A 19,634-nucleotide genomic window follows, 5' to 3' on the forward strand; every position below is an offset into this window, starting at 1 on the left:
TTTTGGATGACAAATTCAAAGATTATTTGAATTCTATAAAAATTATAAATATAAGAATATGAAGAGTACCAGCAATATAAGAAAATAAAAAAATAATAATAATAAAAAATAAAAAATAAATTAGAGAAGGATAATAAAAAAGAAAGGGAAAAATTATCCAGTGCAAGATTTGTCACTTCGTACTTTATATAATAGTACGTATAATATAGTATAATATGATATATATATATATATACACGTAACTTTGAACCGTCAAATTATCAAACTATTTGACGCAAAAATGAACCTTATGGTATGCATTTAGATGATTTTCCACTAAATGTCTTAGCGTGTGCTTTTACTAAACTAATGCAAGAGCAAGTAAATCCCATTAATACAAAAATATTGAAAACATATATATTTCAATAAGAGTGCACACACGAGCATTGCAAAGGGAGAAGTGGGGTGATCATTTCACAGCCTCATGTGAGTGGCGCAAGGGATGCTGTCGGGCTGCGTTCTTTTTGCCTTTCAAATATTTCCATCTTAAATATGACTTCTTGTTTTACACTTCTACGCTCAACCATCAAATAGATGTTAAATTGAATACTTTGAGAGGCTGGAGCGATATTATTTATTTAGTAAGATGGCGGAACCCCACAACTGTAGTGGGTTCTCATCTTTAAAGGGTGTGATAGGACAAAAATACCTAAATATAAGCCTCACATATAATTTCTATAATTCTAGTTGTGACTGGTGAACAAGGTGAAGGGATCTATTTAACTGGCATCAGTGCAGAAACTACATGCCACACCTGGAATAGTTATTAATGAGCAATAGCAAAAGAAACCACAAGTTCCAAGTAGATCCAACCCTCTTCTCGTTGCTTCCATGGAATTTATCTTTTTATGAGAGACTGATCCTTCGAAAAAAAAAAAACAGAGCCAGTGTTCTGATCCAAATACAGGTTGACTCATAAACCAGTTTCAGCTTGAGATCAAACTGGTCCGAGAATGTGTAGATCACCATGACATTCAGCCACAACATCGTATGTTTCAGGGTCCTGGAAATGCGACTGCACAATGCACTTGGATAGGCTATCAGCGCACGAGATCACCAGTTTGGACCTTCCAAGTACAGACATTTGGAAACACAATCTAAAAACAAAGGTTTCAAGAGTGATATATCTACTAACGATAGTACAAAAGAGAGAAGAAAAACAGTATATCAAACCAGTACTTCGATCAAGCTAGAACAAGGTCACTGCTCCATCAAATGAGAGCATGCATAGAAGTACTTTCAAGAAAAAAAATTCACAAATTAGGAAGCTGTCTCACAGTTTCTTGGTCACCACCTCTCATGGCTTTCTTATTGGGAAAGGATAAAGGACCCTATGAATCTATCACTGTCGGTCAGTTTTGTTCACCCACCAGTCCAAGAACTTGACCTGAGCAGCCATGGTATCCAACCTGTACAGTTGCAGCCAATGGTTTGCAATTTCCTGCCCAAAGGTCCAACCAAAGACAGCTCCAGCTCCAAAGGACAAGGCAGCACCTGCCATTCATACAAATTTTTTTTTGGCTGAGAGTCAGAATAATATTAAAAGGAAATTTAGTTTAACCAAAATCCACTTTTAACGAAATAAAAAGTACAAATAAAGATATATTTCCTGACATGACAAGACAGCTAGGCTGTTGCATTCTTTAACCTACTTGAATTATAGAAGCCACAACAGCATTACAGCAGTATCCAGATAGAACATCTGATGCCTTCTTAAAATTCTTCAAGAGAACTCAGCCTCTAATACCCAGTGAATTATCTAAGATAGGTAGACTACAAGGCCATAATAAATCCACATACCACACTACCACTATTTCACAACCATAGAGATGATAACTTGGTGAAACTAACACCAACATAAATCAAAAGATAACTTCGAAGTATTCATAATATAGGAAGCCTATGGTAACGGATTTTCTAAGCTGAACAACAGGGACAGGTGGTGCGGAATAAGGAAAGATTAAATAGGGTAAAATAATTATGGGAAGAATAAGAAATCAGGTACTATTATGGGACTGTGAACAGTAACTAACAAGAGAGCAATAGAAAATAAGTTTAAGACAACAACAACAAACTTCTTAGCATTTTACCAATTAAATGGGGTCGGCTACATTGATCCATGAAAGGGTAATAAAAGGAAGCATAAAGAAAGAAAAAATGGAAAAAGAAATAAACAAAGCAACACCACAAGAACATCTCACCTACAATCAGTCGCCAACATGGATCTTTACCCTCCAAGCAACTCTGTTTCAGGTCATACTATAGTCGAGACCTAGCCTCTGCATGTCTATTCTTACAACATCTTCTATGGTCATTTTAGGCCTGCCCCTACCTCTTTTTGCTCCTTCCGTCTGGATCTTGTCACTCCTCCTTACTAGGGTCATCCCTAGGTCTCCATTAAACATAGCCATACCACCTTAAATGACATTCACGATGCTTGTCTTGAATCAGAGCTACTCTCAAATCAGATCTAACCTGGTCATTCCTGCTCTCCCAGTTTTTTCGCACATCCATCTCAACATCCTCATCTCAGCTATGCCTAGCTTATCTATGTTACACTTCTTGACTACCCAGTATTCCGTGCCCTATACATCATAGCCAGTCTTACAACAATCCAATAGAATTTTTCTTTAAGCTTGAGAGGAATACATCGATCACACAACACGCCAAATGCCCGTCACCACTTCATCCATCCTACTTTAATTCTGTGAGAAATCATCTTCTATATCACCTTCCTTGTTTATAATTGACCCAAGATATCTAAAACAATCGTTTTGCGGTATCTCTCTTTCCTCAAGTTTCACCACTTCGTTATTTGTCCGTGTGCGACTAAAGTTACACAACATATACTCCATCTTCATTCTACTAATCTTAACACCTCTTGACTTCAAGATAAATCTCCTCCAACTTATCATTAATCATTGTTACTGTCTAATCCACCAAAACAATACCATCGGCAAAAAGCATATACCACGGGACATCACCTTGAATTTTTTTCATTTAAGAAAGTAAGTTAGAATCAACAAAATAATAGAGAAAAACAGAAAACAGAATGTAAGACGAGAGGAATAGCAGAAATCAGAGAAATATAGGAGAATTTGATTGCAGAAGAGATGAGAATAAGAAAGACACCTACAATCACAACTGTAAGTAAAAAGCATCCAAAACCACTTACGAAACAAATTTCATTTCAAAAATCTGAGTAGTTTGTGTACAAGTAGGCATATATATAGAAAACCTGATTTCCTAACTCGAATATTACTCTCAACTTACTCTCTTTAAGACTTTATCTAACCAAGTCAGGACTCTTTATCAGGACTCCCATCCAAATTTTCCCTTTATAGACTCGAAAAGAAACATGTGACTGAAACAGAACAGATCCAACCAGAAACATATCTAAAGGAGGAAGAGTAATGCTTCCAATCAGCAGCAGTAAAGCAGTAACTTGTATTAATAAAAAGGAAAATACTGTCACTTTACACTAAACATCCTCAGCCTATTTGTGTTTCGCATAAGTCCAAAATCATGAAAATCAATTACAAAACTACCCCTTGCATATAAGCTCTATATATAGTGGCAAATTAGTGCATAGATTCAATTTGTAACTATACTATATTAGATAAAATGGATATATAAATAAAAAAAAATACAACGGTGCCTAGGATCCCGCCTTGTCACCTAAGCACTTAGGCCGCCCTCCTAGAATCATCTAGGCACCTTGACAACTATGGTTAATCTTCTATCACCCTCAGCAACAGCCCAATCAGCATCTAAATATCCAAAAAATATCAATATGCCCATGAGGTTTAAAAATGAGACCTTTTCCTGGCCCACCATTAAGATATCTAAAAATACTAGAAGCTGCCTCCCAGTAAGCTTGCTTAGGGTTCTCCATGAATTAACTTATGACACCAACTGCAAATGATATATCAAGTCCAATAACCGTAAGATAAGTTTTCCAACCAATCTCCAATATTGATGCTTATCAGAAAACTCTTTATCCTCACATGCTCCAAGTTTCTGATGAGGATCCATGAAAGAACAGGTTTACAACCTAAAACTCCAGACTCAAACAGAAGATCAAGGACATACTTCCATTGAGACAAACTGATACCCTTTTTGTTTCATACAACCTCAATTCCCCTGAAATATCTGAGAGCACCTAAGTACATCTGAAAATCTTGCTTTAAGCAGTCCATGACACCTTCAACATCAAATAAATCGTTCCAGAGATGATAACAGTATCAACATAAACAACTAATATTATCAAACTTGCAACCCTAGCAACAAACAAAAATAAGGTGATCTGAATTTATCAAACCAAGCTCTCAGAAACTGCTTAAGCCATAAATGACTTTGTAATGCTTACAGACTCTACATGGATTCTCCCCATGAGCAACATGTCCAGGAGGTTACTCCATAAAAACCTCTTTCAGTAAATCACTATGTAAGGAAGCATATTTATGTCAAGCTAAAACATTTACCTCCAAAACAATGATAACCCATACAAAATTAAAATGGGCAACAAGTTGTAAGTCCCCAAATTATCAACACCATACGTCTGAGCATAGTTGTAAGGCGCTAAAGCAAACCAAGGTATTGGAGGGTTGTTTAAGCGTTTAGGCGACAAGTCGCACGCCTTAATGCGAACAAGGTGACCAAGTGTTATTGTTTATTTTCCCTCTCTAACATTATTTAGTATGCTATATTTACTTTGTATCATAAAAAATCAATATTAAGCCACATCAAGTCATCAAAATCAACATTTAGAGAAATATTATTGTTCAATAATAAGTTTGACTGGTCAAATCATTTTGCATTAGGTAAAGCACAAAACCAGCTTTTCAACAAGTCTACAATAATTTAAATGAGTTTTAATGACAAAGTCGTGTTCCAGTCAACTTATTTTAGAGTGCGTGAATGCTATTAAAATCGCCTAAATGAAATAATTTTATGGAGATCAAAACAAAAGATTATTTTACTGGACTTTTGGTTTTTAGCAATGTTTTACGATGATAAGATTTATGAACTTTTCAGAATTGAGAAAACCCACAGCATTTGAAAGTTGAAAATCGTCCGTACAACCAAAAATTCAATTTTTGCTCTTGGATTGGTGGGTTGATTTTTTATCCTTTTAGAATTTGATTTTTGAAATATTTTTATTAGATTCAAATAGGGGGTATTTGCATATTTATGAATAATATCTTAAGTAAATGAAATAACAAATATAAAACATTTACTTAAAAGACACCAAACGAGCCTTAGCTACTATGAGTATGAGTATAACCTCTAGCAACCAAACGAGCCTTGATCTACTCAACAATGGCATCAAGAAGATACTTGATGGCATACATCCAAAGACAATTCACAAGCACCTTACCTAGTGGCAAGTCAGCTAGAAACCACATTGCTAAGAGCATCCATTCCATATCCATAGCTAATCAACACTAATAAATTGTTGATGACAGATAGGGTCATAACATTGATATCCTTTTTGGGTATGAGAATACCTATGAAAAACACATTTGACCATGCAAGAAGACAACTTACCAATACCATGGAAAAGAGAACCAGCTGGCCTCGACCTCAGCCCAAGGGCTGGCTGGTTTGGGAGTTCTTCTTCCTGCGATACTGTAGCCCATAACGGGGATCTACATCACTCTCTCTAACTGCCTCCCCAACAAGTCTTTCGTCATCTACCGTCACCTCCATGTCCCCCTTCCTGCTGTCTTTGCTAGAATGGCATCAAAGATATCGACCATCTCTTTTTATTCTGCATTTCTCCTCTATTATCTGGAAAAATGTCCTTAGAAGCTGCTGGCAAGCTAGCATACGAGCTCTTCCCCTTCGCCGTGAATGGATTTGGGTTGACAGGACTTTTGGTGGTTATTCCATTTGTGATACTCCGGGTAAGCTTGCCTTTTGTGCCTCTATCAACCACATCTAGATGAAGCGAAATCTTCGTACATGGACAGCCAAGTCTAGATACTTCGTTAAGATTTGGAATGCCATCTACTTCGACGTGAGCTCTAAACTTGCTTCCCTTCCGCATCATAGTGTTAAGGATTCCCCCAAAGAACAGGCTCATTGTTGTCCCCTAGGGTCTCCCTTCTATTATTCTTTCACCTCTCCCCCACCCCTTGAGGGCGCTCCCCCCTTTTGTACTAGATGTGATCCCTTTTTGGTTTTTTTTGTTGCTTCCCCCTTCCCCCTTCCCCCTTCCCCTTGGGCTTGTCCCCTCTCCCTAGCTGGCTTTTGCCTTCCCCCCTCCACCCCACCTTGTATAGTTTCTTTCTCTTGGTAATGAATTTTTGTTCACCTAAAAAACTAAATAAATTAAGGAGAATTCCAAATCACCTTTGCGTTTATGTCATACTTCTCATATTTTACATCAGTGAAACATCAAAAAAAGGATATATTTTAAAGATCTTCTTTCTCTATATGAGAGAAAGATTGAGCAATTCCATAATCCCATCTCCCAAAATGCAAGAATGACTCTCGAAATGAAAAGGTGGTAAGAGACATGGAAGAGCAGAGCTACAACAATACCATGAGGGCTTCTGGAATACTTCCAAGAAATTCCAGCAGTCAAAATTGCTCCAATAATACTTCCTGTTGCAGCAAATTTTACAGCTTCCCTTGCAGTCCTCAGCTGAAATGGCAGAATAAAGGTCAAAATATGCTTTATTTAATGAATTCAAAGATCAGACTACATATAGAACTATAAAACACATGTCAAACTATTAAGAAATTATATCATCCATAATTATACATGCTCTCTGGAAAGAGAGGACCTGAAGAGCATCAGATAGAAAGCCAAGAGAACTACCAAAACTATGTCAAGACAGCAGAACTATTAAATATCTTGCAATAATACACAGATCTGCCGATGCCTTCGGAATAAAAATGATGTAGATCGATTTCTTGGTGAAGTACAGCAGAAAGAAAGCTGGACCAACCAGCCCCAATCAATCCTAGACTGATCCTAGGCTGATCCAGTCAGCCCATGTTAATGGAGGCCAGCTGTAGGGCCTGATTTCCCTCAACGATTTCAGTTTGAGAAGGTTTTTTGTCTTTTTTAAAAGCTTGGTCAACAAGGAATATTTCTCCTGCCAATACAAAGAATTTCCAGTTTCTCCTAGTTTGTATTGGCAGCCAGCTGTGCAGTAAGACATAAGGAATCGACCAGCCTCTTCTAGAAGACCTTTTTTTTTCCTTTATTTAATTTTATTCTCTTTGTTAGGCAGTAATTAGCTTCAATTTCAGATAGTATTTAGGAAGAAGTTTCTTTTTTCTTCTTAGTTTCCATTTTCCTCTTTAAGTTTCTATTTTTGCAGCTTTCTATTTTTAAGGCAAGGCTTAGACTACATAAAACCATTGATTGTAAGCCCTTTCACAAAATTGAACAAATTAATTTTCTGTTGTTTGCTAGCACAACTATTGTCTGAGATAGACTGAGGACAACTAAGATAGTGTGGGTGAGAGGCCCAGGATGACAGAGCCATCCTTGCCCAACTTCCTCTTCCATCGACTCCCCCCATCTTTTCTCTTCTATTCTTCTAGTTTTCTGTGTTTTATGTGGACTATCTAAGCTCTAATATGAGGCTATTTTCAAGGTTATATCATATAGTCTGGGTTTTCTCTCCAAGACTTGCAGCTAAGGGTTTTTTAGAGAGATCTTATAAAATGACTATTTTAGATATTTGGGGTCGATCATAAATAAAGAAGATGATATAGAGAATGATGTTTCACAGAATATTAAATTGGGATGGATGAAATGGAGAGGTGCGTCCAAACTGTTGTGTGACCAACATATCCATTTAAATCTGAACGGAAAATTATAAAGGATAGTCGTTCAATGGAGACCTATAGAGGCCCCAATAAGGAAGAGTGACCATATTCATTTGGAATGAGCAAGAAAATGTAGGGGCAGGCCAAAGATGACTATTAACGAAGTGGTCTGAAACAATATGCAAAGAGTAGGGGTCGACCCTAATATGACTTTAGTTAGAGTTTTGTGGAGGACAAGGACCCGTCTTGCCAACCCCCTATAGGGGATGTTTCCATGATGCATCTTTCTATACTGATGTCCCTTCTTCTATTATCCCCAAGTTTCTTCTTTTTAACCGCTCTTTTATGCTTCTTTACTTTCTATTTTCCATATCGGATCCATGTAGCCGACCTCATTCAGTTGGAATAAGGTTATGATTGTTGTTGTTGGTTCTTTAATCATTCAAGCGAATACGATGTACGGGTCGGAGTGTTGGGCAGTTAAAAAGTGTCATATAGATAAGTTATGTGTAGCAGAGATGAGGATGTTGAGATGGATTTGTAGCAAAACTAGAAAAAATAAAGTAAGGAATGAACAAATTAGAGTTGATTTGGCAGTTACTCCGATCCATGATAAGCTCCAAGAAAATCATTTGAGGTGGTACGGTAATGTTCAACAAAGACCTAGGGATGCACCAATAAAGAGGAGCGATCTTATTCAGATTAGAGGAACTAAAAGTGCTAAGGGCAGGTCTAAAATGGCCATAGGAGAAGTGGTGAGGAAAGAAATGCATAGTTTAGGTCTTATCCAAAGTATGACCTCGAATAGAGCCAATTAGAGAGCAAGGATCCATGTAGCCGACCCTGTTTAGCTGAGATTTTATTGATTTGCTGGTGTTGTGTTTCTTTCCTTTTAATTTTCTTTTCCTATTTTGTCTTTCCACGACTCCATGTAGCCAACCCATTAAGTTGGGATAAGGCTGAGTTTTTTGTTGTTGCTTTTGTAGTAGACTTCCTCACATCTCCCAAACTGTGGGCCATTGCAGGCCATATTTGGAGGATCTATTAAGGACCTTACAATGGTCACTTGACCAAGACATCTGGACCATCCAAGGTTTGATTGCTGCATTATCAAAAAATCTCCTTTTTGGGTGCCCTACATTCAAGAGCTTGTATATACTCAACGGTCATCGATCAGCCCAGGAGTTTAGGGTATTATTTGGTATTTTCCAAGTATCCTGAGGCCAGCAGATCATACCTTTCTGAGCGCTACTTTGTGAGGTCTTATATCTCTCTGTTTAACAAATCTTCAAGGTTACAGGTAAAGGTTTCTGTCCTGGTTGTTCTCTTCCTGGGATTATTCTCTGTTGATATAGTCTGCTGAGACTGAAATTTGAGACCTGTTATTGACTAAGTACTGGAATTCTGATCCTATATTATTGTCAGATCCTTGTACACCATGTTTGACCTAGCCGATTGGCTTGTACTGCTGAAATTTCTACATCCCCCAATTTTCAATAATCCTTCCTCTCAAATTCTATTTTTTTCTCTTGACCCCCCCCCCTTTTAATGTTTTCTATCCTGAATGTCACAGTTTTTTATACCAAGGCCCTATAACCAACAAGGTTTAAGGGTTTTTTATACCTACCTGCATCACAACCCATCAAAACCATATGTCTAGAAGGAAGAAGCTACTATAGTTCTGTTATATCACTATAGCATATCAAGATACAAAGCATGCAAAAAGTGAAAAAAGAACATGCTCTACGAAAGACTTTCGTTTTCCGGGCTGGTGGATCACTTCTCTATCATGGGACAGAGAAACATAACAACATTTCAAAATCTGGCTTTGATATCAAAGACCTTTGAATGTTTCAGAAAGGAGTAGTGATATGATTCAGATTGGAAGAATTAAAAGAGCCAGAGGTAGGCCTAAAATGACAAGGTTAAATGGTGAAGAAAGACATGCATAGCTGAACCCAATTAGCTGAGATAAGACCGAATTGAATTGAGTTGAGTTGCCAAAAGCATAGTGCAAAATGGTGCAGCTTTTGCATGCTAAGCCTAACCTGAGATGGCATTTCTAAACTATTCAAGAAAACAACCCCGCCCCCTCAAAAAATTAAAATAAAAAACTTCAACCTCAGTCCAATGAGGAAGTTTTGCAGCTACATCTAAACCTTTTTAGAATAGTCTTACAATCAGCTTAGTTTTAGCTATTCTGACCATCTGCCCAATAGTAACACAGAAGCCACTTCAGTTTTCATTTATTAATATTATCTCTTTCAACTAAAATCTTAGTTTTTTGGATTTGAGAAAATTCAGACTAACCAGGAAATCCAAATTCAACCTGATGGCATTTCTAACCTATTTAAGAAACAAAGAGGGGAGGGGGGGGGCGAGGACTGAAAGCTCAGTCCAAAATTGATGACACAGGCCGATAAACCAGCTGGCAGGTAATCAGTCCACAAACACATGACGGACCTGTAACGTCCTTATCCCCGACCTCTCCCCGGCGGCTCCCACCGCTGGTGACCCCATCCCTCTCATCCTGAGCCTCTCCGACTCCCTCCTCCCTACTTCCAACCTCTCTTGACTCCCCCTCCCCTTCTCCTGCTCCCTTCCTCTCTCCCTCCCTCCTTCTAAATCTTGGATTAATGCCACCTCTGCCTCCCATCCTTGCCACGACGGTTTCCCCCTCTTCTTCGTTCCCACTTCCATTGTTAATGACCAAAAGGTTGGTGTCTGCTCGGTGGGGCTTCTCAAACCTGAAATTGCAAAGTGGAAGAGCTGCCTCATCGGACATTTCCTTGGAAGCTGCCCTCCCTTTCAGATAGTCAAAGCCCCTCTCTCTCTCTCTCTAAACAATGGAGAGCCTTGGGTACCCTTTCGGTGTTCCTGCTGGATAATTGATGCAGTTGCACGATGGACTAGGAAAGAAAAATCTTTGATTTGATTTTCTTTTGTTTTAGAAACAATTTCTTTGAAATTAGTTAATTTCTAATTTTAGATTAGTTTCTATTTAAAGTTAGTTGCCATTAATTTTTTTGATTTTTTTCCTTTATATTGGACATGTAAATGATGGAGAAGTTCAGTTTTTTTAAAACTTGAAGAATACAAATTTTGGTATGAAACCATGATTGCCGTGAGTTGTTCTCCCCTCCCTAACTCTTTCTGAAATTTTCTCTTTCCCCTTTTAATCTTCTTCTTCCCTCTTTATTTTCTGTTTAGTTTTTGAAAGAGAGTGACTTAAGAGTAAGTAGGAGTGTGATTGACGATCCAAGACCAGCCACCCAGTTCAGGTTGAAATACAGGTACAGGCCCAAGATCAATCTCCATTATCAGAGTTTGAGCTACAGTCGACCTTGGCTAGAACTGTCCAACCGATCAGCCAAAACTCAAGCCCTTTGGAGGGTTTCTTAAGGACCACTAGGGGGCCCTTCGACCAGAATTGCAGAGCCATCCAAGGCCTGTTGAAGCAACGGCAGGAAATTTCCTTCTTGCCTACGAAACCCTTCTCTGCCCAGATCAAGTTCAGGTCTTCGATCTCTCTCACTATTGGATTGCTTGACTAAAGCTTTAACCGAGGGATTTCCACCTATAGGCGACCCTCCTCCAGAAATTCTAGACCAAACCGAGAAGCATTCAAGGAGTTCTCTTCTCTTTCGTTTTCCCTAGTTCTTCCACCTTTGCTGGTTAGTATTGCGAGGAAGAAGAAGACTTTATTTATACACATTAATTCTGGTTATTACAAATAAGTCCCTCCAACTTCTGAATTCTTTATTAAAGACACCCCTCTTTATTAGTTTGCAAAATAACCCTCATTCTTGGGTTTTATTTCTGTTTAACCCCACTACTATTTTTATTTCCAGAATTGATCCTTCTCTTTGGGATTAATTCCTGATAAGTCCTTAGTCAATTATTTCACTCTATAAAGCTCCAAAATTGTACCAAAAATTACAATATTGCCCCTGGTTTGTCTAGAGTGAACTATTTGGTTATTTAGTGGGCCCTAAGCGATCCGATCCCTCGGATCCGCATCAATAATGGCCTTTTCATTTTCAATTTTGTAAACGATGAGGATAAAATTCCCTTGAAGGTGGCCCCTGGTTAGTCGGAAAGAAGCCGATCTTCCCAAGAAGTTGGGACCAATACACTACTCTAAACAAAATTGACTTCAAAACTACCCCAGATTGGGTCATGCTTCCAAATCTCCCCCTTCACTTTTGGTGCCCCAAAGGGCTAAGTATTGTTGGATCCGTGCTTGGCAAACCCTTATATTCCGACTATCGAACTCATCTTATGGATCGGTTGGCTTTCACTCACATGTGCATTGAAATCTCGGCTGAAGAAGCTCCGCCATCCTCCATCACCATCTCCAACGATGAAGGCTTACCCCTTCATTCAATCAGTTCATTTCGAGTGGATCCCTCCCCACTATGATTTCTACAAATCATTTGGGCAGCATTCCATTGCTTGTGCCTTAAGGTTCCCACCCCACCGGAAAAATCCAACTGCCCCCTATTGTTCCTCTTGAATCTAATACTTTGCCTCTCCAAGGTAGAAAGAAGCTCCGCCACCACCGAAACAGCAAAAAGATGGCCCTCCCTGGTTCCGACGGTAATCCTAACTCTCGCCCCACTTTCGTTGGTCCCTCCTCTACCTCCCTTTTGTCCACTGGTCCAAACCGCTTTTCCCTTCTCATGTCTTCCTCCTCTTTTGATGCCGAAGATGGGGAACTGTTAGAGAGCCCCTCCCCTTCTCCTGACCTGTTTCCTGTCCACGTCGCTATCAACTCCAGCCTCCCAGCCTCCCCTCCCCGAGACTTGCTCCTTCCTGAGTTCGACTCCTTTCTCTCCCTCCTCATGTCCTCCCTCTGATCTCCTTTCTCTACTCCCTCTGCTGTCACCCCTCTTTCAACAAACCTCAATCCTCTTGCCCCTCTTTCAGCAACCCTTTATCCCTCTCCCACGTCTCCTTCTTTACCCTCTACCCCTCTCCTCGTGTTGTGGGCCCTGCTTTCCACCTTTCCCTTTCTCCTCCGTGTTGTCCCCTTTTAGGCCTACCCCCTTTACGTCCTTTGGGCCCCCCTAATCCAGCCCACTCCTCTCCCCTATCCGACTAACCCTTATCTCTACCCACTCACCCACCCTGTATCTTCCAACCCGGTTACCTATCCATACCCGCCCATCCCCCTCAACCCATCAACCCATGTTATGCCTCTTCCTAACCTGATGACTCCTTCGTCTTTACCCTGATACCCCTGGCCTCGCTGACACTACTTTCCCCGACCTCGCTCTGACCCCCTCCTCATCAGTCCTCCTCTAACGCTCATCTCCACCGAGGGCACCACCTCTGGCCCTGTCTTGGGCTCAAGCCTTCCTACTCCTGCTCCTGGCCCTTCTGGCCCCTACCTTGTCAGTGCTCCTCCGTCGTGCCTCCGCCTTGTCGGGTCTGCTTCGTCGTTGCCTCCCTCCTCTGTCATCCATCACCTGGACCCCCTGTCTCGCCTTGATGGAGCTCCTCTCCTACCGCCCACCGCTGCCTACAATGCTTCATCAATGCATTCCGCCATCGATGTCCACCTCTTGGACCCCCTGTCTCGCCTTAATGGAGCTCCTCTCCTATCGCCTGCCTTTGTCGGTTCTGCTACGTGGAATCGTGGATGCCTCCCTCCTCTATTGTTCACCTCTTGAACCCCCTGTCCCGCCATGTTGTAGCTTCTCTCCTATTTGGCCACCTGTTTGCTACTCCTTCCGCTGATCATACACAATAGCCTCTCCCCCTCTGCTGAAGCGTCAAATGTTGACTCCATTTTATTGCTGATTGCATAGCTGGAACTTGCCTTAAAGCCTCAGACGTCAACCGAGATGCTGCCTTTGTCCACAACCCCCTCATCGGTGCTACATCAACCTTGTCCCTCTAGCATGCTATTGCACCCCTCTTACCCACCTTGAGGGCCAAGTGGGCTCTGATGCTACTATCTCTCTGTGCATCTCGTCTAGTTATACCAACTTTAGTTGATACATCCAATGTCCCCCTGAAGCTGTGCCAGCCACCATTCGCCCTCCCCCTGGTTCCATTTCCCCTACTACTTCCCCCTTAGCTACTACCAATGTGTCGAAAAGCCACCCTAAATCCTCCAAGTCCAAGTCCCTACCCCATAAATCCTCCACTACCTCCCGCCCCAAAAGCAAGAAACCTCCCAATCCTAAACGTCCCCAATTCCCCCCAACTTTTCCTAGCCTTCCCGCATCAAGTAGTATCGCATGCGCAATAAAAGCCCTTCCCCTCCCGGCTTCCTTGAGCCTATGAAGCAAACCCCCTCTTTCTAAATGATTCCTTGGACCATTTAGAACATCCGAGGGCTCAATTCCTCAACAAAGCAATCCGTCATCGGTTCCCGCATTCGATCCTCAAAAGCTAATCTCTGTTGCCTCCTCAAAACCAACATTTCTAAGCCAAGCGCCCTGTGTCTCCTTGCTTCCATCGCCCCCTCCTGGTCCTCCACCTCCAACTTCTCCCTCCACATCAATGGTCGTATCTGGTTCTTTTAGAACCCAACTATGATAAGTGTCTCTACCCTCTCCTCTTCTCCCCAATCCATCAACCTTTCCGTCTCTACTCCCTCAGGATCTAATTTATGTTTCCTCTCTGTCATCTATGCCCTGAACCGCCACTCTGATTGGATGGGTCTTTGGGATGACCTCCACTCCGTTGCCCCCCAAATTGGATCCCTCCCCTGGGCTCTGGTAGGGGACTTCAATGTCATCAGATCCTACTCTAAAAAGCATGGAGGGAGCCTCATTGACCCCATTGCAATGAATTCCTTTAATTAATGCATTGAGGACATTGTTATGACTGATCTGCACTGGTTTGGTGCCAATTTCACTTGGCACAACTGCCAATCTGGCTCTAACAGGAATGCCTGCAAACTTGATAAAGTCCTTGCAAATGAATCCTAGATGACTTCCTTTCCCTCTTCCATCGCTGCCTTCGATCTCCCTGAAATTTCTAACCACTCCTTTATCTCCCATTATGTGTTTTCTCCTACCTCATTTGGCCCCAAGCCGTTCAAATTCTTTGACATGTGGACCCTCCACCCGGATTTTTAATCCAATTGTTCGTGAGGCCTGGAATATTCCTATTCAGGCCCATGCCTCCCCCCTTGTTGCTTTCTCTCAGAAGCTCAGGAATGTCAAAGCTGCCCTGAAGGCCTGGAACTTCACCACCTTTAGTGACATCTCTGGTCGAGTCTCCTCTTGTAAGGCTAGGCTCCAGTCTACCCAAATCCTCCTCCAATCTGACCTTCACAATGCCCCCTTGCTGTTGAAGAAAATTCATGCCAATGAGCTCTCCTCTCTCTCGGCTTAAAAGGAATGCTTCCTCCACCAAAAAGAGAGAATCAAATGGCTTAAGCTAGGTGATTCTAACTCTTCCTTCTTTCACAGTTCCCTCAAAGCTAGAGCCAATGCAAACTCCATTCCTTTTCTCTGTTCCTCTGATGGGTCCATCCTTCGCAATCCGAAGGAAATTAAATCAAAAGTTGCTTCCTACTTTGGCAACCTTTTTCAACCCACTTCGCCATCCTCCTCCACTTCTTCCTTCCCCTCTGACTTGCTCAACATTTGTATTCCCGATCATCTGCTTCCCTCCCTCTACTCCATCCCTCTAATGATGAAATTCTTGTGGCTATCCTCTCCCATAAAGCTAATAGGGCCCCCAGCCCTAATGGTTTCAACATGGGTTTCTTTTCCTCCAATTGGAATATCATCAGATTTGATGTGGTGAAAGTCATCTATAGTTTTTTTCTTAACCCCTCCTAAATTAGAGTTGTTAACCCACACCTTCCTTTACCTCATTTCCAAGCTCGAAGGGGCTTCTTCAATGTCAGATTTCCACCCCATCTCCCTATGCAACCTGCTCTACAAGTTTATTGCCAAGGTTCTTGCCATAGGATCCAATATGTGGTTGACTACTTGGTCAACCCCGATCAATCTGCCTTCATAACTGGTCGGAACATCGCTGACATATCATATTTTTTCTCACGAGCTTGTCCATGGTTTTGAAAGAAAATCCCATCCTTCTGCAGCCCTCCTCAAGATTGGCATTGCTTTTGAATCCACCTAGGAGTTCATTTCAAAGGTCCTCCTCCAAATGTCGTTCTCCCCCAACTTCGTTCATCGGATCCATGCTTACATCTCTACTCCCCAGTTCTCTGTCTTGGTTAATGGCTCCACGGTTGGTGTCAGGCAACGCTGTCCCCTCTCTCCCCTCCTCTTCGTCCTTGCCCTTAAGGCCTTTTCTTGATCCATTCAATCCTCCACTTACCTCCACCTTATTTCCCCCATTCCCAAGTACAAAGCCATCGGTCTTACCCACCTTGCTTTTGCTAACGATCTCATAATCTTTTCTAAATCTAACACTGCATCCATCTCCTCCATCCAGCCTCCCTCAACTTCTTTGAATCCCTCTCTGGTCCCCACATCAATCTCATTAAATCTCGTCTCTTCCTTGTGAGTGTCTCCAACCCTATTAGGGATTCCCTTATTCATCTTACAGGATTCTCCCTTGGTACTCTACCTATCAAATATCTTGGCCTTCCCCTCATTTCCTCCCTCCTCTCCCCTCACCACTCCACCCCATGCTTGACCTCATCAGGAAAAAGCTCCAATTTCGGAAGGGAAAAATCCTCTCCTATGATGGCCGCCTTGTGTTTGCCAGATCTGTGCTCCAATCTATGTACCTTCTCTGGGCTGGCGTTTTCTCCCTTCCTGCCTCCACCTCCAAGGCAATTGATTCAATCCCCTATGCCTTCCTCTGGAAAGGAGCTGAACAATCCAAATTCCTTCACTTAATCAGTTGGGCTGACATCTATCGGAAGGAGGTTTGGGCCTCCGAAGATTTAAGGACAACATTGTCTCCTAAAGCTCATCTGGAAGATTGCTTCAAAGCACAACCGCATTTAGGTTTCCTGGCCGTTCACCTTAAAAAGGATTCCATTTGGACTGTCCTCCACTCCTCCTGATGCCTCTTAGATTTGGAGAAAGATTCTTTCCCTCAAACCCAGGGCCATCCCTGCTATCTCCTCCTCCATTGGGAATGGGTCTTCTACTTCCTTGTGGTTAGACAACTGGCACCCATCAGGTGTACTCTCTTCTTAGATCAGCCCCCGTACTGCTTATTCCCTTGGTATTCCTCGATTGGCAATGGTTCCATCATTCGGGATGGGGCTTGGATCCCTTGCCCTTCATCTTCGCCCACAATTAAGGCCATCTAGGCTGGCCACCCCCGCCTTCCCCCCAACTCTATGGACAAAATTTCCTACTCTGACTCTCCCACTGGCATCTTCTCTTCCTCCTTTGCTTGGAACCTCATCTGCCATTCTACCCTCTTGTGGCTTGGCACAAGATCATCTAGTTCAAAGGTCACATCCCTAGTCACAGCTTCACCACTTGGGGCGCGACCTCTAATTGTCTCCCAGCCTAATCCTTCCTCATCCATCGTCACATTCCTACCCCCCGGCCTGTTGCCTTTGCTGGAATGGTTCTGAAGATAAAGACCATATTTTCTTCTCTTGCCTGTTTGAGATTTTAAATGTAACCGCAAACGTACGGATCAGTGTAGCTACGGGTCGAACACAGGGAGAGCAGCCACTTTATTTTTTACTTCTTTTAATAATGCGAAAGCGAACCGATTAATGATCTAATTCTAATTACCGTCCTAACCATTCGTCATCTAAGAATTTAAAGATGCAAGCCACGCAATTAAAATTAAATAAATAAATAACTGAAAATAAACAACCCTCGAAATTTAAAAAAAAAAAAAAAAAAAAATAAAGGAAAAAAATGCTGAAATAAAAAAATAAAGTAAAAGAAAGGGGCAAAAGCTAGAGAAAGACTCACAAATAAGTTTCTCTACTTAGCCCAAGGGATGCATCATAATATGAGCTTCCCTACTTGACCAGAGAGTCACTCTTACAAGGGTTACTCTACTTGGCTTTAGGGAAAGAGAGACAATTAAAATAAAAGCAATAAATTTATGGTTCTATGGTTAGGAGGGGCAAAGCCAACACATACACTAGCCATAAACCTTGGGAGAAAGGGATAGCAATATTGTAACGACTGAAATTAAAATCCTAAATTAAGAAAGAAAGGGTAGTCAGAAGAGGGAATGAGAGGGGGGAGAGAAGACTATTGAGGGAGCCTACTTACTTGAACTTCAACCTTTGAACTGAAAACTTGATCGATTTGAGATACTACTAATACTAAAAACCAGATCTGGAATAAACCAAATCTGAAATTTCTAGTACTACAGAAAACAAATCTAAAGAAAAAAAAAAATGGAACTTGAAAGACATGTTTCATAGCTTGTTCTTGTCACCTAGAACTAAGCCTAGAACTAGAACTTGAACTTGAAAATTACAACTTCAATTGCTTAAACAATAAAAATAAAAAAACTGAATCAAAAACAAAAGTGCTTGCATTAATTAAATAAAAAGAACTTACAAAAGTGTTTAAAGCATAAACTTAGAACTAGAGCTAAAGAAAGAGAAAACTAGAGAAAGAGATAGAGCAACTAAAAAAAAACCTAGAAGAAGAATGAAGTGTCTCCCCTCCTCTTACATGAGTTGTATTTATAGGGAATGGGGAGGTAAGATAACAAATTTCTTTTTCCTAAAAGGGAGAAACCCACAATTGGCAGTGAAATCTTTTGAGACCAAAAGTGCTAAGGTGGAGGAGAGAGAAGAGATAAATAAACTTGGAGAAATTTCCTATAATTTTTTTTGCTTATTTTCTTTCCTTTTTTTTTAATTTATTTCTCTTTTTTTTTTCCCTCCAAGGGACGATTTTCCTTCTTGCTTTGTGTGATTTGGACAATCTTTTGGTGATGATATGGAGGAGAGAGAAGATTTGGATAAGATTTACTTCTCCCTTCTTTTTTTTTTTTTCTTTCCTTTTTTTGTCTTCTCTTCTTGCACAGGAACCCCTTCCATGATTTTCCTTGCTTCTAATTTGATGTTGAAATCCCCTCCATACCCTTAGTACTTTAAATAAGTGAAAAGTAGGAAATCTTCAATAAAATCCTCCAAAAAAAGACAACCATGAGATTCGAACTTGAGACCTCCTAGTGAGCAAGGAAATTTTGCACACCATAGCTCACCAACTATACTAGGTAGTTATTGTTGGAAAAATATGACGTCCAATAATGCTTAAAGCCTTTAAAATACAAAACCTGCAAAAGAGAGTAAAACCCAAGGTAGCTCCATTCTAAATATATAAAATGCATGTTTTATTACCTTAGATTTCACACATAAATGTACTCATCACTGCCCTTTCTCCATTACCATTTGGAGGAAAGTCCTCTCCCACTATTAGCCCAACAGATGATCCATCCTCCCCTTCTGTAGAGAATGGATCTGGGTTGACATGACTTTCTCGAGCCTCTCTATTTGTGACACCCGATAAGCTAGCTTTTTGTGCCACCATCACCCACCTCTGGATGGAGCGAAACCTTTGTAAATGGACGACCAATTCTAAATCCTATGATCAGATTTGGTCTGCCATCTATTTTGATGTTTCCTCCAAATTAGCCTCCATCCCCCTTAATCCCGTCAGAAATACCCCAAGGAACAGGCTCATTGTTGCCTAGGGCATCTCCTCCTTTGTTTTATCCCCACCCAACCCCACCCTACCCTCTCCCCCCATGATGATTTGTAACCCCCTTAGTTTTTCCCCCTTGGGACCCCTCTGTCGGCTGCCAGTTTGTTTGTATACTTGCTCTTGCTGTGTAGCCTTTGTTTGGCTTGGTCCCCCCCCCCCCTT

At 41.2% G+C, this 19,634-nt stretch overlaps 1 protein-coding gene across 1 annotated transcript in view; it reads right to left on the bottom strand.

The window, feature by feature from the left end:
• Nucleotides 1-1,137: 1,137 nt before the first annotated feature.
• Nucleotides 1,138-19,634, bottom strand: part of LOC122082069 (succinate dehydrogenase subunit 6, mitochondrial-like) — a 22,820-nt gene continuing 4,323 nt past the window's right edge. The window contains exons 3-4 of the mRNA XM_042649563.1: nt 6,589-6,691; nt 1,138-1,533 (exon numbers count right to left, since the gene is read on the bottom strand). Coding sequence (XP_042505497.1) covers nt 1,382-1,533; nt 6,589-6,691 — 255 coding nt within the window. The 3' untranslated portion in view covers nt 1,138-1,381. The remainder of the gene's footprint in view (nt 1,534-6,588; nt 6,692-19,634) is intronic.

Source organism: Macadamia integrifolia, chromosome 6 (genome assembly GCF_013358625.1).
Source record: "Macadamia integrifolia cultivar HAES 741 chromosome 6, SCU_Mint_v3, whole genome shotgun sequence".
Taxonomy (NCBI): domain Eukaryota; kingdom Viridiplantae; phylum Streptophyta; class Magnoliopsida; order Proteales; family Proteaceae; genus Macadamia; species Macadamia integrifolia.